Source organism: Salmo trutta, chromosome 13 (assembly GCF_901001165.1).
Source record: "Salmo trutta chromosome 13, fSalTru1.1, whole genome shotgun sequence".
In the NCBI taxonomy this organism is placed as follows: Eukaryota; Metazoa; Chordata; class Actinopteri; order Salmoniformes; family Salmonidae; genus Salmo; species Salmo trutta.
Genome location: NC_042969.1, coordinates 36614310 through 36640520, shown reverse-complemented (window position 1 = coordinate 36640520; position 26211 = coordinate 36614310). Strand labels below are relative to the sequence as shown.

At 42.6% G+C, this 26211-nt stretch overlaps 1 protein-coding gene across 2 annotated transcripts in view; it reads left to right on the top strand.

Annotated features, from left to right (window-relative positions):
* The window catches only part of LOC115205747 (probable E3 ubiquitin-protein ligase MID2), a 128782-nt gene that overhangs the window by 61850 nt on the left and 40721 nt on the right, over positions 1-26211 (top strand). For both annotated transcript variants that reach the window (XM_029772032.1, XM_029772031.1), the window contains 3 exons: positions 279-374; positions 19218-19325; positions 25879-26027. In XM_029772032.1, coding sequence (XP_029627892.1) covers positions 279-374; positions 19218-19325; positions 25879-26027 — 353 coding nt within the window. The remainder of the gene's footprint in view (positions 1-278; positions 375-19217; positions 19326-25878; positions 26028-26211) is intronic.

Sequence of the window (26211 nt, the reverse complement as noted above, 5' to 3'; positions counted from 1 at the left end):
TATTGGGGAACTGTAACCTGTAGTTCAGATGGTTTATTGGGAACTGTAACCTGTAGTTCAGATGGTTTATTGGGAACTGTAACCTGTAGTCCAGATGGAAATGTAGAGAAATGATGGCCGATGTTCAGTGGTCAGAGACAATAGGATGGTCATCCACTGCACATGGCCAACGTTCCTGTTAGTCTGTTTTCTCCCTTTCGAGCAAAGTGCATTTGGGTATTTCTTCCTGGTACCCTTTTTTATATCTCACTGTCCTGTTCCTCTGCCTGTCCCAACAGCAAACCCTGGAGAACAACCTCACCAATCTGGTGAAGAGAAACAGTGAGCTGGAGAACCAGATGGCCAAACTCATCCAGATCTGTCAGCAGGTTGAGGTGAGTCTAGGGCTGTTGTTGTGACCGTATTACCACCCCACCAGCAGTCATGAGTCATGACCGCAGTCAAATTCCATGTGACCGTATTACCACCCCACCAGCAGTCATGAGTCATGACCGCAGTCAAATTCCATGTGACCGTATTACCACCCCACCAGCAGTCATGAGTCATGACCGCAGTCAAATTCCTTTTGACCGTATTACCACCCCACCAGCAGTCATGAGTCATGACCGCAGTCAAATTCCATGTGACCGTATTACCACCCCACCAGCAGTCATGAGTCATGACCGCGGTCAAATTCCATGTGACCGTATTACCACCACACCAGCAGTCATGAGTCATGACCGCAGTCAAATTCCATGTGACCGTATTACCACCCCACCAGCAGTCATGAGTCATGACCGCAGTTAGCTGAAGGAACAGGATTGGAGAGCCCATGGTATACAGAGTTAGCTGTAGGAACAGGGTTGGCGAGCCCATGGTATACAGAGTTAGCTGCAGGAACAGGGTTGGAGAGCCCATGGCATACAGAGTTAGCTGCAGGAACAGGGTTGGAGAGCCCATGGCATACAGAGTTAGCTGCAGGAACAGGGTTGGAGAGCCCATGGCATACAGAGTTAGCTTCAGGAACAGGGTTGGAGAGCCCATGGCATATAGAGTTAGCTGCAGGAACAGGGTTGGAGAGCCCATGGCATACAGAGTTAGCTTCAGGAACAGGGTTGGAGAGCCCATGGCATATAGAGTTAGCTGCAGGAACAGGGTTGGAGAGCCCATGGCATATAGAGTTAGCTGCAGGAACAGGGTTGGAGAGCCCATGGCATACAGAGTTAGCTGCAGGAACAGGGTTGGAGAGCCCATGGTATACAGAGTTAGCTGAAGGAACAGGGTTTGCGAGCCCATGGCATACAGAGTTAGCTGCAGGAACAGGGTTGGAGAGCCCATGGCATATAGAGTTAGCTGCAGGAACAGGGTTGGCGAGCCCATGGTATACAGAGTTAGGGTGTAGTATCTGAATTCTCCTGAAACAGAGGTTGATGCGTGGAGTGAAATAAACCCAGACATTTCTATATGAAATCTTGCATGAAAGCAGAGTTGTTGATGGTTGGCGCTGAATAGAGGAGGATCCCAGCTGCTAATATGTTTCTTTCCCTTATAAAACCTGGAGTAGCTTAATATGTGTATATATAATACTAATATGTTTATAGTAGCTTAATATGTATATATAATACTAATATGTTTATAGTAGCTTATCCGACATGATTGAAAAAGGAACACAACTCCATTTGAGTGCATACGGGAGACATGTCATTTTTCCACTGTCACTGTTCCTGTTTCTGCCATCTGTTCCTGTTCCTGCCCCTGTTCTTGTTCCTGCCCCTGTTCTTCTTCCTGTTCCTGTTCCTGTTCCTGTTCCTGCCCCTGTTCCTGTTCCTGTTCTTGTTCCTGCCCCTGTTCCTTTTCCTGTTCCTGCCCCTGGTCCTGTTCTTGTTCCTGCCCCTGTTCCTTTTCCTGTTCCTGCCCCTGTTCCTGTTCTTGTTCCTGCCCCTGTTCCTGTTCCTGCCCCTGTTCTTGTTCCTGCCCCTGTTCCTTTTCCTGTTCCTGCCCCTGTTCCTGCCCCTGTTCCTGTTCCTGCCCCTGTTCCTGCCCGTTCCTGCTCCCGTTCCTGTTCCCGCCCCTGTTCTTGTTCCTGCCCCTGTTCCTTTTCCTGTTCCTGCCCCTGTTCTTGTTCCCGCCCCTGTTCCTGCGACTGTTCCTGTTCCTGTTCCTGCCCCTGTTCTTGTTCCTGCCCCTGTTCTTGTTACTGTTCCTGCCCCTGTTCTTGTTCCTGTTCCTGCCCTTGTTCCTGTTCTGCCCCTGTTCCTGTTCCTGCGACTGTTCCTGTTCCTGTTCCCGTTCTTGCCCCTGTTCTTGTTTCCCGCCCCTGTTCTTGTTCCTGCCCCTGTTCTTGTTCCTGCCCTCGTTCCTGGTCCTGCCCCTGTTCCTGTTCCTGCCCCTGTTCCTGTTCCTGCCCCTGTTCCTGTTCCTGCCCCTGTTCGTGTTCCTGCCCCTGTTCCTGTTTCTGTTCCTGTTCCTGCTCCTGTTCCTGTTCCTGCCCCTGTTCCTGTTCCTGCCCCTGTTCCTGTTCCTGCCCCTGCCCCTGTTCCTGTTCCTGCCCCTGTTCTTGTTCCTGCCCCTGCCCCTGTTCCTGTTCCTGCCCCTGTTCCTGTTCCTGTTCCTGCCCCTGTTCCTGTTCCTGTTTCTGTTCCTGCCCCTGTTCCTGTTCCTGCCCCTGTTCCTGTTCCTGCCCCTGTTCTTGTTCCTGCCCCTGCCCCTGTTCCTGCCCCTGTTCCTGTTCCTGTTCCTGCCCCTGTTCCTGTTCCTGCCCCTGTTCCTGTTCCTGTTTCTGTTCCTGCCCCTGTTCCTGTTCCTGCCCCTGTTTTTGTTCCTGCCCCTGTTCCTGTTTGTGCCCCTGTTCCTGTTCCTGCCCCTGTTCCTGTGCGTGCCCCTGTTCCTGTGCGTGCCCCTGTTCCTGCCCCTGTTCCTGTTCGTGCCCCTGTTCCTGTTCCTGTTCGTGCCCCTGTTCCTGCCTATTTGATAATGGGCCATTATACTTTAAATCTAAACTAATTTTGCATGTTAGCAAAGACAACATTAAATTGAGAATAGTCTGATGGGTGTGCGTCGTGCCTAAGAACAGCCCTTAGCCGTGGTGTATTGGCCAAATACCACAACTCCTCTGGCCTTATTGCTTCATTATATTCTTCTTACTATAAAATCATATCTTATAAAATAATGTCCCAGGAATTATAAGCATATATTGTCTGCTAAATGAACAAGCCTAGAGCCAATGGCATGGAGCATAGCCAGATAACATACAGTAGGCCAACTCATATTCTGTTCTTCTGAAATACATTTTCTTCCTATTATAATGTTTCTTTAGACCTGCCTAAAATAAATAATGCATTTATTGTGATGGTGAATATTAAATAGATGTACAATGAGGGAAAAAAGTATTTGATCCCTGCTGATTTTGTACGTTTGCCCACTGACAAAGAAATGATCAGTCTATAATTTTAATGGTAGGTTTATTTGAACAGTGAGAGACAGAATAACAACAACAAAAAATCCAGAAAAACGCATGTCAAAAATGTTATAAAATGATTTGCATTTTTATGAGGGAAATAAGTATTTGACCCCCTCTCAATCAGAAAGATTTCTGGCTCCCAGGTGTCTTTTATACAGGTAACGAGCTGAGATTAGGAGCACACTCTTAAAGGGAATTTTTCTGGATTTTTTTGTTGTTATTCTGTCTCTCACTGTTCAAATAAACCTAACATTAAAATTATAGACTGATCATTTCTTTGTCAGTGGGCAAACGTACAAAATCAGCAGGGGATCAAATACTTTTTTCCCTCACTGTATTCTGCTTTTTTTAAATGTTGATGTTCCAAAGGCGGCTTTTATGAGTGTAGGCTTGGAGAGGCTAAACGTGTTTATGTTAATCATGGTCAACCGGCATGCATTTGCATGACAATAACTGTCTGACAAAATGTCATGACCTTCACATCCCTAGGTGATTATCTCAGTCATATCTGTCAACAGGTAGAGGTGAGTCAGCCTCAGTCAGATATGTCAACAGGCGGAGGTGAGTCAGCCTCAGTCAAATCTGTCAACAGGTAGAGGTGAGTCAGTCTCAGTCAGATCTGTCAACAGGTAGAGGTGAGTCAGTCTCAGTCAGATCTGTCAACAGGCAGAAGTGAGTCAGTCTCAGTCAAATCTGTCAACAGGTAGAGGTGAGTCAGTCTCAGTCAGATCTGTCAACAGGCAGAGGTGAGTCAGTCTCAGTCAAATCTGTCAACAGGTAGCGGTGAGTCAGTCTCAGTCAGATCAGTCAACAGGTTGAGGTGAGTCAGTCTCAGTCAGATCAGTCAACAGGTAGAGGTGAGTCAGTCTCAGTCAGATCTGTCAACAGGTAGAAGTGAGTCAGTCACAGATCTGTCAACAGGTAGAGGTGAGTCAGTCTCAGTCAGATCTGTCAACGGGTAGAAGTGAGTCAGTCACAGATCTGTCAACAGGTAGAGGTGAGTCAGTCTCAGTCAGATCTGTCAACGGGTAGAAGTGAGTCAGTCACAGATCTGTCAACAGGTAGAGGAGAGTCAGTCTCAGTCAAATCTGTCAACAGGTAGAGGTGAGTCAGTCTCAGTCAGATCAGTCAACAGGTTGAGGTGAGTCAGTCTCAGTCAGATCTGTCAACGGGTGAAGGTGAGTCAACTACAAACATTCCCAGGGTTTCCAGATGGCTCCGGAACCAAAACAATGAAGTCCTTGATCTCCTTCCAGTCAGATTCCACTGTTATATCAGGTTGACATTACCTTATTTAATACGCCTTGCTTATTCCCTTCTACAGTGCTGACATTCTCCCAATTCCAAATTTCACGTCACAGATACTGCTGATAGGCATCTGAATATAATGCATTGTGGGGAATCCTCCAACTGGGAAACAGTATTGAACTTTGGTGTATCTGCTGATGTCTCTGTTAAATGTATACTGTGGTGGTAAATCTGTAATCAACAGCCAGTCAGAGAGACAGGAGTGAGTAAATACTGATACTAAGTAAAATGGTGTCCATGAGAGAACAACCCTCCATTTTACATTAGACAGAAACTCAATTTACAAATCTCTATCTCTGCACAGCTTCAACCAATGAGGAGGGACAGTGTCAGGCTAAGCATCAAGGATAGAGCCAGCCACGGTTCTGTCTGTCTGTCTGTCTGTCTGTCTGTCTGTCTGTCTGTCTGTCTGTCTGTCTGTCTGTCTGTCTGTCTGTCTGTCAGTCTGTGCATGCGGCCAGCGCTGAGGGAACTGAGCTGTATAATCAATCGAGGGATATTGGTTAGTTAATGGCATCTCAGGCTTCTAGAGGAGTGATGCTGTCCAATATTTACCATATCAGGCTTCTAGAGTGATGCTGTCCACTATTTACCATCTCAGGCTTCTAGAGGAGTGATGCTGTCCAATATTTACCATCTCAGGCTTCTAGAGTGATGCTGTCCACTATTTACCATCTCAGGCTTCTAGAGGAGTGATGCTGTCCAATATTTACCATCTCAGGCTTCTAGAGGAGTGATGCTGTCCAATATTTACTATCTCAGGCTTCTAGAGGAGTGATGCTGTCCAATATTTACTATCTCAGACTTCTAGAGTGATGCTGTCCAATATTTACCATCTCAGGCTTCTAGAGGAGTGATGCTGTCCAATATTTACCATCTCAGGCTTCTAGAGGAGTGATGCTGCCCAATATTTATCTCCTGAGTCTGAGGATGAGACCCAAATGGCACCCTATTCCCTATAGAGTGCACTACTTTTGACCAGAATGGCACCCTATTCCCTATATAATGCACTACTTTTGACCAGGACCCATAGGTAATAGCGGTGCCATTCAGTAATCTCAAAACTATTGAGAACCACACACTGAAATGATGCCTTTTCTTTGGACCTTGACTTTTAGAAAGCCCAGATGCTCTACCTCAAAGACGAACAAAATGACATTCAAACGTTGTCGTGAGATCCTCTCCGTGCTTTCATACAGTAACCTTTCAGAAATGACTATCACACCTGGCAGAGGAGTTAGTTCTCAGACAACTACTTGACCCTGAGTCTGACAAAATGGCCGCTGCGCTGCACCTTATCATAAAACAATGTTATTTCATAGTCGTGAGATCTTCTCTGTACAGTCCCCCCGGATCCAGAACGTACAGTATTATACAGAGCCATGAGTGCCGCGGAACTCCCTTCCATCTTATATAGAGCAAGTGAAAAGCAAAACCTGGTTTCAAAAAACAAATGAAGGTAACACCTCACGGCACAACGCCTCTGTTCACAGCGACCTACTGGTTGTGTGTATGTATTGACATGTACGTGGAACTGATAGATACACGCACACTATATGTTAATGTTTTTAAACTTATTTAAATTATAAACTATTTTGTCTGTAATGTATTTTTCGTTAAGAGTCAGACCCCAGTACGACTAGCTGTCCCCTTTGGCATTGGCTAATGGGGATCCTAATAAATAAAATCAAAATAACCTTTTAAAGGTGACAGCCGTTATAACAAAAAAAAAGGAGTTACTGTTACCTTAGGAACAGCTATTAGTAAGAACTGTCACAATGAGAGACTTCACCTCACCTTGTTAAAAAGAATATTGTTGTTTCAGCACTCCAGCTTTGGAGTACATCAAGTTCTTGGAGTTTTGTACAGCACTTTAAGTGGCGGCAGGTTATCAGTCCTCACCTGAAGTAGCCTCACCTGTCTATTGAGGAGTTATTTATCTCCCGGCCTGTTCCCAACGAGACCTTTCATTTCAGTCATATTCTCTCCCAGTGTCTGTTCCAGTGTCTGTTCCCGGTCAAGTCTTTCATTTGAGGGGTGGCGATTTAAGGAGAGGGTGACAAGGTCAGCTGTACAGAGATATAGTTCACTAATCAGAGGGTCAGCTGTACAGAGATATAGTTCACTAATCAGAGGGTCAGCTATACAGAGATATAGTTCAATACTCAGAGGGTCAGCTGTACAGAGATATAGTTCACTAATCAGAGGGTCAGCTGTACAGAGATATAGTTCACTAATCAGAGGGTCAGCTGTACAGAGATATAGTTCACTAATCAGAGGGTCAGCTATACAGAGATATAGTTCACTAATCAGAGGGTCAGCTATACAGAGATATAGTTCACTAATCAGAGGGTCAGCTATACAGAGATATAGTTCACTAGTCAAGGTTAGATACACAGAGATATAGTTCACTAGTCAAGGTTAGATATACAGAGATATAGTTCACTATTCAGAGGGTGACAGGGTCAGATATACAGAGATATAGATCACTAGTCGGGGGTCAGCTATACAGAGATATAGTTCACTAGTCAAGGTTAGATATACAGAGATATAGTTCACTATTCAGAGGGTGACAGGGTCAGATATACAGAGATATAGATCACTAGTCAGGGGTCAGCTATACAGAGATATAGTTCACTAGTCAAGGTTAGATATACAGAGATATAGTTCACTATTCAGAGGGTGACAGGGTCAGATATACAGAGATATAGATCACTAGTCAGGGGTCAGCTATACAGAGATAAAGTTCACTAGTCAAGGTTAGATATACAGAGATATAGATCACTAGTCAGGGGTCAGCTATACAGAGATATAGATCACTAGTCAGGGGTCAGCTATACAGAGATATAGTTCACTAGTCAGGGGTCAGCTATACAGAGATATAGTTCACTAGTCAGGGGTCAGCTATACAGAGATATAGATCACTAGTCAGGGGTCAGCTATACAGAGATATAGATCACTAGTCAGGGGTCAGCTATACAGAGATATAGATCACTAGTCAGGGGTCAGATATACAGAGATATAGTTCACTAGTCAGGGGTCAGCTATACAGAGATATAGATCACTAGTCAGGGGTCAGCTATACAGAGATATAGTTCACTAGTCAGGGGTCAGCTATACAGAGATATAGATCTCAAGCGAGGAATAATCTCTGTGTTATGGAGAACCACAGGATTCATTCAGACCATCAGATTAAATTATGGAGAGGAAACTGTCTGTTCTCTTGTATTCATAATTAATGATTTAGCTATGCGGCTTGGCCATGAAGAGAACGTGTTAAAACAAACTGTTAAAAGCTCATTATCAACAAAAAAAATGAATTGACTTATGGATGCTAGTTGCTAGCTATTCTCTGGTGTGATGTTTGTGTGAAACGCTTGGTTATTTTGAAGAGAAGCATAGTATACCTTATGTAATGTAATGCTAATGCACTACGCTAATGAAAATAGGGTGTGTGTGTGTGTGTGTGTGTGTGTGTGTGTGTGTGTGTGTGTGTGTGTGTGTGTGTGTGTGTGTGTGTGTGTGTGTGTGTGTGTGTGTGTGTGTGTGTGTGTGTGTGTGTGTGTGTCTGTGTCTGTGGCTGTGTGTGTGTCTGTGTCTGTGTGTCTGTGTCGTGTGTGTTTCTGTTTCTTCCCAGAAGCCTCCCTGCTAGGAGGAGATAGGAGAGTGCTTTGTCTCTGTTCTGTAACACTTCATGCAGGGAGAAAGGAGGGAGAAACACAGCTCACTAATAATGCATCACAACAACAGAGGACTGACTGGCTGCATGGGGCTCTACATAGTTCTGGTGTGACCTGGATTTTTCTGTTTTTGTTGCATTGCATACAGTCATCTCCCTCCATGTTGATATGATCAAAACGAGGACTGTGAATCTGCCGGCGGGTTCTATAGTGGTGGCATAGCAACGCTGCCTTCAACTCTATCTGCCTTCAGCTATATCTGCCTTCAGCCCTATCTGCCTTCAGCCCTATCTGCCTTCAGCCCTATCTGCCTTCAGCCCTATCTGCCTTCTGCCCTATCTGCCTTCTGCCCTATCTGCCTTCTGCCCTATCTGCCTTCTGCCCTATCTGCCTTCAGCCCTATCTGCCTTCAGCCCTATCTGCCTTCAGCCCTATCTGCCTTCAGCTATAGTTTGACAGATACCCTCATTTACAAGCTGATGATTGTTTTTCTCCAGAGCTATATATTTTCTCAGTTTTTTTCTTTAACAGTAGTTTGAATGTATCTTGGTTTTGTCTGTGTGTTTAGGTTAGATTGTGTTGGTAGTATAATCGACTTGGTGATGTGTACTGTACACTGGGTGTTTAGTTGACATATGCCACAGCCATCCATATTTTAACAGATCTCATTGGTCTTTTTGCAGGACAGGACAGGGAGGTCTCTAGTGACTTGTGGACGTGCATTTAGCCACTTTCTGCATTCTGCATTCTGAATCCTGTTTAATCTGTCAGGCTGGAGGAGAGACCAGCGCTAATCACTGCTGTGACAAACATCAGCCTCTCACCATGAATCCTTCGCTCCTCTCCGCTCCGTTCTGCTCACGTTAAAGGCCCAATCTGCAATTTAAAAAACAACTAAACAAAACAGCAGCTCCCCCACTTATTTTCTTGCTATAAATCAATTGGTATATATCATTGATTTAAATGATCAAGAACGGCTTTAAATAATCACAGAGTGGGCCTTTAAAAGAACCCAGGCCCTCATTCTGTTATCTGGGGCTGCGTGCTGTTTCCTTTGTACTCTCTTTCACCTTTTATATATAAGTCTTTCAGCACTTCACACAACACGGTGGGTTACCAGGTGTTCCCCCCTGTCTCCCTGTGTGTGAGTAGATATCAGTGTTTTCACTGAGACGTGTTGCTACTGCTGTTGTGGTTTAATGAGAGAGCTGAGATCATCAATAAAACATGATACGCCCCAGCCAGCGGGTGTTGTCTGTCTGTCTGTCTCTGTGTGCTTGTGTGTGTGTGTGTGTGTACATGCGTGATTGCAGGCATGTGAAAGAAAGACTGTGTGTGTGTACATGCGTGTGTGTGTGTACGTACGTACGTGTGTGTGTGTGTGTGTGCGTGTGCGCGTACGTGTGTACAGGCATATGAGAGAGAGACCTTGCTGGAGAAGATGAGACAACATGCTGATAGGGATATAGAGTGATGAGAGAACGACAGACAGACAGACAGACAGACAGACAGACAGACAGACAGACAGACAGACAGACAGACAGACAGACAGACAGACAGACAGACAGACAGACAGACAGACAGACAGTATTAGGTCCCCGACAAAAAAAAAATATTGATTGACCGAAATACGTCTGTTCTTTTGACCAATCGATTGGTTGAAATTTAAAATGTGTTTAATAAAATCAACGATATATGCCACAAGAGAACGGGCTCGTGGTAATGGCTGGAGCGGAATCAGTGGAATGGTATGAAATACATCATACACATGGTTATCATGGTTTCCATGTGTTTGATGCCATTCCATTTGCTTCGTTCCGGCCATTATTATGAGCTGTCCTACCTTCAGCAGCCTCCACTGATATATGCATTGAGTTTGTCTGATGCTTTAGGCACACTGTTTGATGAAATAAGACACAAATGACTCAAGAGGGAGCCAGAGATCAAGATAACCAGAAGTGAAAAACCTTAACCTGACCATCCTCCTCCTGCTTCTACTGGCTTTCACAGCTTCTGCCATTACTCTCCTGAAGTTGCTTGTAGTAGGCTACACGAGGAGTCGGCAACCTTTCTCATGTTGAATGCCAATTTATCTCACCATTTCTACCTGATCTGCGTGCCAGTTATGGTTTTCATATGCACATTTTCGTGGAACAATTTAATTTAAATTTATAATAACGTCTTCGTATTTTCAAAATCATTTTCATTTGGTTAATCAAAATTCTATCTAAATCTAAATGAAAATGATACAAACCTAAAAAGTTACTTCTATTGTCATTACCAACTGTGTAAAGCCTGTAAATAAAACAAATAAAACCATTGCAGCCTGTATCCTGATAAAAATAAATATCCTATAAATCACATTGGCTACACATGGCCTGTCTGCAACCAACTTGAAACATTGTATCAACTATTAACTTGGATAAGGCTTGAATCTTTCACTAGCAAACTTGCAACATTGTATAAAATATTCTGCCAGTGAACAGACACAGCTGTAGGCTATTTGCGGAAGAGATAAGGAGTAATCAGGTAGCCCTGTTTTATGACGTTTCCACTGGATCAGAGCCTGACATCTTTCACGCTGAGTGGTTATCAAAAGGGAGAGAGCTGGAAAGATTGTTCAAATACATTGAGGAACTATTGTCATTCTCAATGGATGTAGAAACAGATTTTGTTTGCTTGCTGTTTGAGGTGAAGAAACATGACTTTGAGAAGCTCCACAGGTCATTAGTGGTGGTATGTTAAGCCAATCAGAAATACTATCAGATCCCCAAATGGGCACATTTATATGTCTACATTTGCGAGCAGGCCAGGTATCCCATAGGCCCACTTCTATGTGTAAATCAGGCCAGGTAGCCTATAGGCCTACTTCTATGCGTTATCAGGGTTCGCATCCTTACTCAACAATGGATTAGTCTCAACCTCCGCAATGGACTAGTCTCAGCCTCCGCAATGGACTAGTCTCAGCCTCCGCAATGGACTAGTCTCAGCCTCCGCAATGGACTAATCTCAGCCTCCGCAATGGACTAGTCTCAGCCTCCGCAATGGACTAGTCTCAGCCTCCGCAATGGACTAGTCTCAGCCTCCGCAATGGACTAGTCGCATTGGAGGTTGAGACTAAATTCAATTGATTGGACATGATTTGGAAAGGCACACACCTGTCTATATAATGTCCCACAGTTGACAGTGGATGTCAGAACAAAAACCAAGCCATGAGGTCAAAGGAATTGTACGTAGAGCTCCGAGACAGGAACGCTCCCCATCCAACCTGACAGAGCTTGAGAGGATCTGCAGAGAAGAATGGCAGAAACTCCCCAAATACAGGTGTGCCAAGCATGTAGCGTCATACCCAAGAAGATTAGAGGCTGTAATCGCTGCCAAAGGTTCTTCAACAAAGTTTTGAGTAAAGGGTCTGAATACTTACAGTTGAAGTCGGAAGTTTACATACACCTTAGGAAAATACATTTACAGTTTTTCACAATTCCTGACATTTAATCATAGTAAAAATTACCTGTCTGAGGTCAGTTAGGATCACCACTTTATTTTAAGAATGTGAAATGTCAGAATAATAGTAGAGAGAATGATTTATTTCAGCTTTTATTTCATTCACCACATTCCCAGTGGGTCAGAAGTTTACATACACTCAATTAGTATTTGGTAGCATTGCCTTTAAATTATTTAACTTGGGTCAAATGTTTCGGCTGGCCTTCCACAAGCTTTACACAATATGTTTGGTGAATTTTGGCCCATTCCTCCTGACAGAGCTGGTGTAACTGAGTCAGGTTTGTAGGCCTCCTTGCTCACACATGCTTTTTCAGTTCTGCCCACAAATGTTCTATAGGTTTGAGGTCAGGGCTTTGTGATGGCCACTCCAATACCTTGACTTTGTTATCCTTAAGCCATTTTGCCACAACTTTGGAAGTATGCTTGGGGTCATTGTCCATTTGGAAGACCCATTTGCGACCAGCTTTAACTTCCTGACTGATGTCTTGAGATGTTGCTTCAATATGTCCACATACTTTTCTTTCCTCATGATGCCATCTATTTTGTGTCGTGCACCAGTCCCTCCTGTAGCAAAGCACCCCCACAACATGATGCTGCCATCCCCGTGCTTCACGGTTGGGATGGTGTTCTTCGGCTTGCAAGCATCCCCCTTTTTCCTCCAAACATAACAATGGTCATTATGGCTGAACAGTTCTATTTTTGTTTCATCAGACCAGCGGACATTTCTTCGAAAAGTATGATCTTTGTCCCCATGTGCAGTTGCAAACCGTAGTCTGGCTTTTTTATGGCGATTTTGGAGCAGTGGCTTCTTCCTTGCTGAGCAGCCTTTCAGGTTATGTTGATATAGGACTCGTTTTACTGTGGATATAGATACTTTTGTACCTGTTTCCTCCAGCATCTTCACAAGGTCCTTTGCTGTTGTTTTGGGATTGATTTGCACTTTTCGCACCAAAGTACGTTAATCTCTAGGAAACAGAACGCGTCTCCTCCTTGAGCGGTATGATGGCTGCATGGTCCCTTGGTGTTTATACTTGCGTACTATTGTTTGTACAGATGAACGTGGTACCTTCAGGCATTTGGAAATTGCTCCCAAGGATGAACCAGACTTGTAAAGGTCTACAATGTTTTTTCTGAGGTCTTGGCTGATATCTTTTGATTTTCCCATGACAAGCAAAGAGGCACTGAGTTTGAAGGTAGGCCTTGAAATACATCCACAGGTACACCTCCAATTGACTCAAATTATGTCAATTAGCCTGTCAGAAGCTTCTAAAGCCATGACATAATTTCCTGGAATTTTCCAAGCTGTTTAAAGGCACAGTCAACTTAGTGTATGTAAACTTCTGACCCACTGGAATTGTGATACAGTGAGTTCTAAGTTAAATAATCTGTCTGTAAACAATTGTTGGAAAGATTACTTGTGTCATGCACAAAGTAGATGTCCTAACCGACTTGCCAAAATTATAGTTTGTTAACAAGAAAATTGTGGAGTGGTTGAAAAACGAGTTTTAATGACTCCAACCAAAGTGCATGTAAACTTACGACTTCAACTGTATGTAAATGTGATATTTCAGTTTTTATTTGGAATAAATTAGCAAACATTTTTAACCCTTTCACACGTACCATCACACAGGGTGTGAAGCGTACGATCACACCCGTGTGATTAGAACACTCATTTAGAACGGCCAGTTTCGAATGACGCAACAATCAGCATTTGAGCTGGCCACATTTTTTTCAGAAACTATTTACACAAACACAGTTCTTACAAAGTTATGTCCAGAATGTGAGCAGTTTATTTTTGGATGCAATGTTCAGATATTCACAGAAGTATCTATAGCACAACACAATCATCCAAACCGGAAAAATGTAGGCTACATTAGTCCTAGCGCTAACTGAGGAAAGATTGACCTAACACAAGCAGTCATATTTTCTAACTCTCGACTGACATAAACTACAATATGACTTAGCTAATAGCAATTACTATGTATAATTAATCACATCACGGGTGAGCTCACCATTGATCGATATAATTAGGTAAAACACTTTCTAGAAATTGAAAGTAATCCGTTGATTAGTTTCAGCGCGCAGCCACACATTTTTTACTCACAGAAACCGAAGATAATAAGAGAAGACAAGATGAGTTTGGTCTGTTTGTTTGCATGTTGAAGGGGTGTGTCATCTACCGTCTGTCACGGGTATGTAAGGGCAGGAGGAAGGAGCAGAGTCAAATACAGGATATGATAGTTCAGTAGGCCGAAGTTTAATGGCACTCAACACGCTAGGTGTATCAACAACACAGAGATCGCAGAAAACCCCAAAAGGGAAACAGGTAATCCAGATGAAGAGGCGAAAATACGCACGGGGCGCAGCCCGGCTTAAATCGATACTCCAAATAATAAAATGCTGGAGCAACATACAAAGTACAACCACACTGCCCGCTGACAATCAAAAATAATCCCGCACAACACACAACACCCACAGGAACAAACTAACCCCCCCCCCCCCCCCCACTAATGACAGAAACGAAAACAGGTGCGGATTTAGACAGACAAAACACAACGAACACAGAAACATAGATTACCCATTTATCATGGGTAATTGAAAAATGTGAATAAAATACTAAATATATCAATAATACCACACAAAACATTTTATGATAGTGATTTATTGATACAAATGGCGCGTGCAGGCAGTCAATCACGGTAACCTCTCACTCCCACTCTGAGCCATTCAGTGTTGTTGTTTATGTAACAATCACATTCTGGAATGGAGAGAACGTTCGAACATCACGTGCATAAAAAAAACTCACGCTGGGGCGACCGTTAGAGATATTTGGAACTCACGCGTGAAAGCGTTAAAAAACGTTTTTTTCTTTGTCATTATGGGGTATTGTGTGTAGATTGATAAGGAAAAAATACAATTGAATCAATTTTAGAATAACGCTGTAACGTAACAAAATGTGGAAAAAGCCAAGGTGTCTGAATACTTTCCGAATGCACTGTATCCCTGAGCATTGGGCACAATATTAGTGATGATTTATCCCTGGTTCAGATGATAATGATGTATCCCTGGTTCAGATAATGATATATCCCTGGTTCAGATGATAATGATGTATCCCTGGTTCAGATGATGATAATGTATCCCTGGTTCAGGTGATAATGATGTATCCCTGGTTCAGATGATAATGATTTATCCCTGGTTCAGATGATAATAATGTATCCCTGGTTCAGATGATGATAATGTATCCCTGGTTCAGATGATAATGATTTATCCCTGGTTCAGATGAGGATAATGTATCCCTGGTTCAGATGATAATAATGATTTATCCCTGGTTCAGATAATGATGATATATCCCTGGTTCAGATTATAATAATGTATCCCTGGTTCAGATGATGATAATGATTTATCCCTGGTTCAAATAATGATGATATATCCCTGGTTCAGATGATAATGATTTATCCCTGGTTCAGATGATGATAATGTATCCCTGGTTCAGATGATAATGATTTATCCCTGGTTCAGATGATAATGATTTATCCCTGGTTCAGATGATAATAATGTATCCCTGGTTCAGATTATGATAATGTATCCCTGGTTCAGATGAAAATGATTGATCCCTGGTTCAGATGATGATAATGTATCCCTGGTTCAGATGATAATAATTATTTATCCCTGGTTCAAATAATGATGATATATCCCTGGTTCAGATGATAACGATTTATCCCTGGTTCAGATGATGATGAATAATCCCTGGTTCAGATGATGATAATGTATCCCTGGTTCAGATGATAATGATGTATCCCTGGTTCAGATGATAATGCATCCCTGGTTCAGATGATACTTATTTATCCCTGGTTCAGATGATAATAATGTATCCCTGGTTCAGATGATAATGATGTATCCCTGTTTTAGATGATAATGATGTATCCCTGGTTCAGATGATAATGATTTATCCCTGGTTCAGATAATGATTTATCCCTGGTTCAGATGATAATGATTTATCCCTGGTTCAGATGATAATGATGTATCCCAGGTTCAGATGATGAAAATCTATCCCTGGTTCAGGTGATAATGATGTATCCCTGGTTCAGATGATAATGTATCCCTGGTTCAGGTGATAATGATGTATCCCTGGTTCAAATAATGATGATATATCCCTGGTTCAGATGATAATGATGTATCCCTGGTTCAGATAATGATAATGTATCCCTGGTTCTGATGATAATGATTTATCCCTGGTTCAGATAATGATAATGTATCCCTGGTTCAGATGATGATGAATAATCCCTGGTTCAGATGATGATGATGTATCCCTGGTTCAGATGATAATGATGTATCCCTGGTTCAGATGATAATGCATCCCTGGTTCAGATGATAATTATTTATCCCTGGTTCAGATGATAATGATGTATCCCTGGTTCAGATGATAATGATGTATCCCTGGTTCAGATGATAATGATGTATCCCTGGTTCAGATGATAATGATTTATCCCTGGTTCAGATAAGGATTTATCCCTGGTTCAGATGATAATGATTTATCCCTTGTACAGATGATAATGATGTATCCCTGGTTCAGATGATGATAATGTATCCCTGGTTCAGGTGATAATGATGTGTCCCTGGTTCAGATGATAATGTATCCCTGGTTCAGGTGATAATGATGTATCCCTGGTTCAAATAATGATGATATATCCCTGGTTCAGATGATAATGATGTATCCCTGGTTCAGATAATGATAATGTATCTCTGGTTCAGATGATAATGATTTATCCCTGGTTCAGATAATGATAATGTATCCCTGGTTCAGATGATAATGATTTATCCCTGGTTCAGATAATGATGATGTATCCCTGGTTCAGATGATGATAATGTATCCCTGGTTCAGATGATAATGATGTATCCATAGTTCAGATGATAATGTATCCCTGGTTCAGATGATAATGATGTATCCCTGGTTCAGATGATAATGATTTATCCCTGGTTCAGATAATGATTTATCCCTGGTTCAGATGATAATGATTTATCCCTGGTTCAGATGATAATGATTTATCCCTGGTTCAGATGATAATAATGTATCCCTGGTTCAGATGATAATGATTTATCCCTGGTTCAGATAATGATTTATCCCTGGTTCAGATGATAATGATTTATCCCTGGTTCAGATGATAATGATGTATCACAGGTTCAGATGACAATGATTTATCCCTGGTTCAGATGATAATGATGTATCCCTGGTTCAGATGATAATGATTTATCCCTGGTTCAGATAATGATTTATCCCTGGTTCAGATGATAATGATTTATCCCTGGTTCAGATGATAATGATGTATCACAGGTTCAGATGACAATGATTTATCCCTGGTTCAGATGATAATGATGTATCACAGGTTCAGATGATAATGATTTATCCCTGGTTCAATGATAATGATTTATCCCTGGTTCAGTGTTTCAGTGGGGTGTAGGCAGTAGGATGAGAGTTGGTGATACAGGGAGTATGATAAGATTATTCTGCCTAGTGGATCTGCGTGGTGAATCTGCCAATGTCATGTTGCTGTGCAGTAATCCACAGTTATGTTGGAGCATCCTTGTTAATTACCAACCTTCGTTAATAAGATGCCTCTTATGGAATTAAAGGGGTTTGTGTGTGTGTGTGTGTGTGTGTGTGTGTGTGTGTGTGTGTGTGTGTGTGTGTGTGTGTGTATCTGAGTGTGTGTGTGTGTGTGTATCTGAGTGTGTGTGTGTGTGTGTGTGTGTTTGTGATTATCAATGGAAGTGGATCTAACTGCTATAACGATCTTTGTGGAGTGATGATCAGTGTTCGGGGGTGTTATGTATCCCTAGTGAACAGTTTGAACAGTTTTAGACTCTGCAGTTTGATACAGTCACAACTCTGTATAATGAGAAAATCCCCTTTTTAAAGTTCACAGAATATCACATTCTAATCATACATTTAACAATTCTGTCAAAAGAAATGTGTTACCAAAAACCACAGAAGACAAATTAACTTTCTACCTGAAGCTTGGGTGAAGTCTCGGCTATCACTGAACAGTGTTGTGTTGATCTGAACTCTGTGTAAGTGTTTGTGTTGGCCAGCGTATTAAAGCCTACCTCAGGTGAACACAGCCGTTGACGAGGTCGCAGCGACAGTGTTGTTGTTTGAACTCTGTGTAAGTGTTTCTGTTGGCCAACATATTAAAGCCTACCTCAGGTGAACACAGCTGTTGAAGAGGTCTCAGCTATAGTGTTGTTGTTTTAACTCTGTGAAAGTGTTTGTGTTGGCCAGCGTATTAAAGCCTACCTCAGGTGAACACAGCCATTGACGAGGTCTCAGCTACAGTGTTGTTGTTGTTTGAACTCTGTATAAGTGTTTGTGTTGGCCAGCGTATTAAAGCCTACCTCAGGTGAACACAGCTGTTGACGAGGTCGCAGCTACAGTGTTGTTGTTTGAGCTCTGTGTAAGTGTTTCTGTTGGCCAACATATTAAAGCCTACCTCAGGTGAACACAGCTGTTGAAGAGGTCTCAGCTATAGTGTTGTTGTTTTAACTCTGTGAAAGTGTTTGTGTTGGCCAGCGTATTAAAGCCTACCTCAGGTGAACACAGCCATTGACGAGGTCTCAGCTACAGTGTTGTTGTTGTTTGAACTCTGTGTTAGTGTTTGTGTTGGCCAGCGTATTAATGCCTACCTCGGGTGAACACAGTCGTTGACGAGGTCTCAGCTACAGTGTTGTTGTTTGAACTCTGTATAAGTGTTTGTGTTTGCCAACATATTAATAAAACCTACCTCAGGTGAACACAGCTGTTGACGAGGTCGCAGCTACAGTGTTGTTGTTCGAACTCTGTGTAAGTGTTTCTGTTGGCCAACATATTAAAGCCTACCTCAGGTGAACACAGCTGTTGAAGAGGTCTCAGCTATAGTGTTGTTGTTTTAACTCTGTGAAAGTGTTTGTGTTGGCCAGCGTATTAAAGCCTACCTCAGGTGAACACAGCCATTGACGAGGTCTCAGCTACAGTGTTGTTGTTGTTTGAACTCTGTGTTAGTGTTTGTGTTGGCCAGCGTAGTAATGCCTACCTCGGGTGAACACAGTCGTTGACGAGGTCTCAGCTACAGTGTTGTTGTTTGAACTCTGTATAAGTGTTTGTGTTGGCCAACGTATTAATAAAACCTACCTCAGGTGAACACAGCTGTTGACGAGGTCTCAGCTACAGTGTTGTGGCTGTTGTTTTTTTTATCCCTGTGTTAGCCTTTGTTTGGACACCGTGTTAAAGTGTGCTATGCTTCTGTCCCCAGGTGAACACAGCGATGCACGAGGCCAAGCTAGTGGAGGAGTGTGATGAACTTGTAGAGATCATACGCCAGAGGAAACAGATCATCGCGGTCAAGATCAAGGAGTCCAAGGTACAGTAGTCTTCTACACACTAACCCTTAATACTACACTGGACCCCTATGGTCCAAGGGACGGTACTCCCTGGCTGCGTCTCAAACCATACTCTTCCACTGGCTGCATCAGAAGTTACATCCTATTCACTACAGAAGTCTTCAAAACGGGCAGTTTGTTTACCATTTCAAAGAGGTTTCGATAGAAGAAGTGAGTGGTGTCTCCAGTCTCTCCTACTACACACATTAAAAGCTGGATCTGATGTGTGTGCCAGCCTGTCTGAGTCACGGAGACGTTGTAGGTGGCAGTTAAAACACTGCATTCACAACGTGTCACTGCAACTGCCAAAGTGAGAGAGGGAAGGGGGACTTGTCACACAGCCTGTCACGACACTCCATGGGGTGACATCAGAAAAACTGAAGATTGCGAGGTGTCGTCTGAGTTATCAGAAGAAGCATATTTCTTGAGAACACAACTTTTCCCTTTGTCGCAGCTCTGAGTTTAGTAGTGACAGATGTACAGTCATGTGATAGGTCTATGGCACGCGTCTACAGAGAACAGAGAGAATGAGGAGGAGAGGACAACAGGAAGAAGGAAGAAGGGGTGCAGAGGACATAGGAAGGGTGAGAAATGGAGGGTGAAGTGGGGAGGAAAGGAAAGGAAGAGGAGGGGAGAAGAGAAGAGAGGAGGGGAGAAGAGAAGAGAGGAGGGGAGAAGAGAGGAGAAGGGAGGGGAGAAGAGAAGAGAGAAGGGGAGGAGGGGAGAAGAGAAGAGGGGAGGGGAGAAGAGGCGAGGAGGGGAGAGGAGAGGAGAGGAGAGGAGAAGAGGGGAGGAGAGGAGGGGAGAAGAGAAGATAGGAGTGAGGAGAGGAGAAGAGAGGAGGGGAGAAGAGAAGATGAGAGGAGAGGAGAGGAGAGGAGAGGAGAGGAGAGGAGAGGAGACTGAACCATCTGGATTATAGAGGGTCCATAGGGTCCAGGATAACTAGTGCACTATGGAACAGGTTGTATGGAACAGGGTGTATGGAACAGGGTGTCTGGAACAGGGTGTATGGAACAGGGTGTCTGGAACAGGGTGTATGGAACAGGGTGTATGGAACAGAATGTATGGAACAGGGTGTATGGAACAGGATGTATGGAACAGAATGTATGGAACAGGGTGTATGGAACAGGGTGTATGGAACAAGATGTATGGAACAGGTGTATGGAACAGGATGTATGGAACAGAATGTATGGAACAGGGTGTATGGAACAGGGTGTATGGAACAGGATATCTGGAACAGGGTGTATGGAACAGCATGTATGGAACAGGGTGTATGGAACAGGGTGTATGGAACAGGATATCTGGAACAGGGTGTATGGAACAGCATGTATGGAACAGGGTGAATGGAACAGGGTGATGGAACAGGGTGTATGGAACATAATGTATGGAACAGGGTGTATGGAACAGGATCTATGGAACAGAATGTATGGAACAGGGTGTATGGAACAGGGTATATGGAACAAGATGTATGGAACAGGTGTATGGAACAGGATGTATGGAACAGAATGGATGGAACAGGGTGTATGGAACAGGGTGTATGGAACAGGATTTCTGGAACAGGGTGTATGGAACAGCATGTATGGAACAGAATGTATGGAACAGGGTGTATGGAACAGGGTGACTGGAACAGGGTGTTTGGAACAGGGTGTCTGGAACAGGGTGAAAGGAACAGGGTGACTGGAACAGGGTGTATGGAACAGGGTGTGTGGAACAGGGTGTATGGAACAGGGTGTATGGAACAGGGTGTCTGGAACAGGGTGTATGGAACAGGGTGTATGGAACAGGGTGTATGGAACAGGGTGTGTGGAACAGGGTGAAAGGAACAGCGTGACTGGAACAGGGTGTGTGGAACAGGGTGTATGGAACAGGGTGAAAGGAACAGCGTGACTGGAACAGGGTGTATGGAACAGGGTGATGGAACAGGGTGAAAGGAACAGGGTGTATGGAATAGGGTGAAAGGAACAGCGTGACTGAAACAGGGTGATGAAACAGGGTGTAAGGAACAGGGTGTGTGGAACAGGGTATTGGAACAGGGTGTCATTTGGGACACAGCCCTAGAATGTTGCAACAGCTCGTGTTCTGAGATTTAGATTAATTAAATTATTTACACCATATGCAGCAATTCAAAATGAGACAAAGACAAGACAGCAAGGCACACACACACTCTCTCTCTCTCTTCCTAACTCTCTTTCTCTCTCTTTCTCTCTCTTTCTCTCTCTCTCTCTCTCTCCCTCTCTCGCTCTCTTTCTTTCTTTCTTAATTTCTTTCTCTCTCTCTCACTCTGTCTTTCTCTCTCTTTCTTTCTCTCCCTCTCTCACTTTTTCTCTCTCTCTCTTTCTTTCTTTCTCTCTTTCTGTCTCTCTTTCTCCCTCTCTCTTTCTCTCTCTCTCTCGTTCTCTCTTTCTGTCTGTCTCTCTCTCTCTTTCTTTCTCTCGCTCTCTCTCTCTAAACCACAGTCATCATTATATACTGTAAGTGCTTCATGCTGGTTGTAAACCACCATCATTATATACTGTAAATCCTTCATGCTGGTTGTAAACCACCATCATTATATACTGTAAATCCTCCATGCTGCTTGTAAACCACCATCATTATATACTTTAAATCCTCCATGCTGGTTGTAAACCACCATCATTATATACTGTAAGTCCTTCATGCTGGTTGTAAACCACCATCATTATATACTGTAAATCCTTCATGCTGGTTGTAAACCACAGTCATCATTATATACTGTAAATCCTTCATGCTGGTTGTAAACCACCATCATTATATACTGTAAATCCTTCATGCTGGTTGTAAACCACCATCATTATATACTGTAAATCCTTCATGCTGGTTGTAAACCACCATCATTATATACTGTAAATCCTTCATGCTGGTTGTAAACCGCCATCATTATATACTGTAAATCCTTCATGCTGGTTGTAAACCACCATCATTCTATACTGTAAATCCTCCATGCTGGTTGTAAACCACAGTCATCATTATATACTGTAAATCCTTCATGCTGGTTGTAAACCACCATCATTATATACTGTAAATCCTTCATGCTGGTTGTAAACCACCATCATTATATACTGTAAATCCTTCATGCTGGTTGTAAACCACCATCATTATATACTGTAAATCCTTCATGCTGGTTGTAAACCACCATCATTATATAATGTAAATCCTTCATGCTGGTTGTAAACCACCATCATTATATACTGTAAATCCTTCATGCTGTTTGTAAACCACCATCATTATATACTGTAAATCCTTCATGCTGTTTGTAAACCACCATCATTATATACTGTAAATCCTTCATGCTGGTTGTAAACCACCATCATTATATACTGTAAGTCCTTCATGCTGGTTGTAAACCACCATCTTTATATACTGTAAATCCTCCATGCTGGTTGTAAACCACCATCATTATATACTGTAAGTCCTTCATGCTGGTTGTTAACCACAGTCATCATTATATACTGTAAATCCTTCATGCTGGTTGTAAACCACAGTCATCATTATATACTGTAAATCCTCCATGCTGGTTGTAAACCACCATCATTATATACTGTAAATCCTTCATGCTGGTTGTAAACCACCATCATTATATACTGTAAATCCTTCATGCTGGTTGTAAACCACCATCATTATATACTGTAAATCCTTCATGCTGTTTGTAAACCACCATCATTATATACTGTAAATCCTTCATGCTGGTTGTAAACCACCATCATTATATACTGTAAATCCTTCATGCTGGTTGTAAACCACCATCATTATATACTGTAAGTCCTTCATGCTGGTTGTAAACCACCATCTTTATATACTTTAAGTCCTTCATTCCGGTTGTAAACCACCATCATTATATACTGTAAATCCTCCATGCTGGTTGTAAATCACCATCATTATATACTGTAAATCCTTCATGCTGGTTATAAACCACCATCATTATATACTGTAAATCCTTCATGCTGGTTGTAAACCACCATCATTATATACTGTAAATCCTTCATGCTGGTTGTAAACCACCATCATTATATACTGTAAATCCTCCATGCTGGTTGTAAACCAACATCATTATATACTTTAAGTCCTTCATGCTGGTTGTAAACCACCATCATTATATACTGTAAATCCTCCATGCTGGTTGTAAACCACCATCATTATATACTGTAAGTCCTTCATGCTGGTTGTTAACCACAGTCATCATTATATACTGTAAATCCTTCATGCTGGTTGTAAACCACAGTCATCATTATATACTGTAAATCCTCCATGCTGGTTGTAAACCACCATCATTATATACTGTAAGTCCTTCATGCTGGTTGTAAACCACCATCATTATATACTGTAAATCCTTCATGCTGGTTGTAAACCACAGTCATCATTATATACTGTAAATCCTTCATGCTGGTTGTAAACCACCATCATTATATACTGTAAATCCTTCATGCTGGTTGTAAACCACCATCATTATATACTGTAAATCCTTCATGCTAGTTGTAAACCACCATCATTATATACTGTAAATCCTTCATGCTGGTTGTAAACCACCATCATTATATACTGTAAATCCTTCATGCTGGTTGTAAACCACAGTCATCATTATATACTGTAAATCCTTCATGCTGGTTGTAAACCACCATCATTATATACTGTAAATCCTTCATGCTGGTTGTAAACCACCATCATTATATACTGTAAATCCTCCATGCTGGTTGTAAACCAACATCATTATATACTTTAAGTCCTTCATGCTGGTTGTAAACCACCATCATTATATACTGTAAATCCTCCATGCTGGTTGTAAACCACCATCATTATATACTGTAAGTCCTTCATGCTGGTTGTTAACCACAGTCATCATTATGTACTGTAAATCCTTCATGCTGGTTGTAAACCACAGTCATCATTATATACTGTAAATCCTCCATGCTGGTTGTAAACCACCATCATTATATACTGTAAGTCCTTCATGCTGGTTGTAAACCACCATCATTATATACTGTAAATCCTTGATGCTGGTTGTAAACCACAGTCATCATTATATACTGTAAATCCTTCATGCTGGTTGTAAACCACCATCATTATATACTGTAAATCCTTCATGCTGGTTGTAAACCACCATCATTATATACTGTAAATCCTTGCAGTGGAACTAGTAATGAATCAAAACAGCTTCAAGTGTTAGATTTGTGGAATGTGGAATGTTTTCTGTCCTCATACGTTGACCGAATATGGAGCTTATGTTGCGTAACCTAACCAGTGACATTTAAAAAGCAGATTGTATTTAACACCAGTTACTGACAAGGCCTTCGTATTACAGAAGCAATGAAATTCCTGAAATCCTCAACATTTTTCTCTGACGAGAGAGAATTAAATGAAGCTAATTCAATGTGTCACATCTGAGCCAGGGATGGAATGAAGATAAATAGATTATGTAGAATGTAGAATTAGAATTTAGAATGTTAGAATGATGTTATTCCACTCATCATCCCTGAGGGAATTATAACACAGCTGTCTATAGTGTGATTATTCCCTCTCCATATAGGGCCTTCCTCTCTCAGGGTGTGTGACTGTATCTTATGATGAAACAGACAGACAGAGAGAGAGAGAGACAGACTGACAGACAGGCTGACAGAGACTGACAGAGAGACAGACAGAGAGAGCGAGACAGACTGAGAGACAGACTGACAGAGACACTGACAGAAAGACAGACTGACAGACTGACACACTGACAGACTGACAGACAGACAGACTGTCAGACAGAGAGAGCGAGAGACAGACTGAGAGACAGACTGTGAGAGAGAGAGAGAGAGAGACTGACAGACAGAGAGACAGACTGACAGAGAGAGATAGACAGACAGAGAAACAGACAGAGACACAGACAGACAGACAGAGACAGACAGAGAGACAGACAGAGACAGACAGAGACACAGACGGAGACACAGACAGAGAGACAGAGTCACAGACAGTCACAGACAGAGACACAGACGGAGACACAGACAGAGAGACAGACAGAGAGACAGACAGAGAGACAGACAGAGTCACAGACAGAGACACAGACGGAGACAGAGAGACAGAAAGAATTCTGCTCAAAACAGACTGTTATCAGAATACTTGGACATGACTGGTGTTTTTGCAGACCACACAATGAAATCCAGGATATTTGGCCCTCTGTTTTGAACGTCACCTCCATAACTGAAACAACATGACCAGCTGTTGTTTTAACAAACACACATGCTGACCACGTGAAAACATTCCTGGCCACTTCACGTGTTATTATGATAATACAGTAGAAAACAATAGATGTGTTTTACATCCTCTTCTGTTGTGCAATATGTCCACAATAGAATGAGAAAGATGATCAGATACCCTCCTAATACTCTGTCCAGTATCCAAAACCCTCCTGAACTCTATCTCCTCTGTCACTGTGTGTGTGCTTGCGCGTTTGCGTGTGTGTTGTGTTGTGTTGTGTTGTGTTGTGTTGTGTTGTGTTGTGTTGTGTTGTGTGTGTGTGTGTGCGTGTGTTACCTGTCTCAGGTGATGAAGCTGCGTAAGCTGGCCCAGCAGATGGCTAACTGCAGACAGTGTCTGGAACGTTCCGGAGCCCTCATCACTCAGGCAGAACACAGCCTGAAGGAGAACGACCATGCTCGCTTCCTACAGACCGCCAGGAACGTGGCCGAGAGGTGAGACAGACAGTGGAGCGTGACGCCTGTAGCTTGTTGCTGTTGGCCAATCAGAAGTCCTCAAAGCAGCAATAGGCTACAGTCATAGAGTCACAGTGTTAGGAGATATCTAATCAATTAAATAAGGAATTAAAATGATGGAATTAAAAGTTTTAGGAGAAGGATAGGCTTCAATGACCAAGAG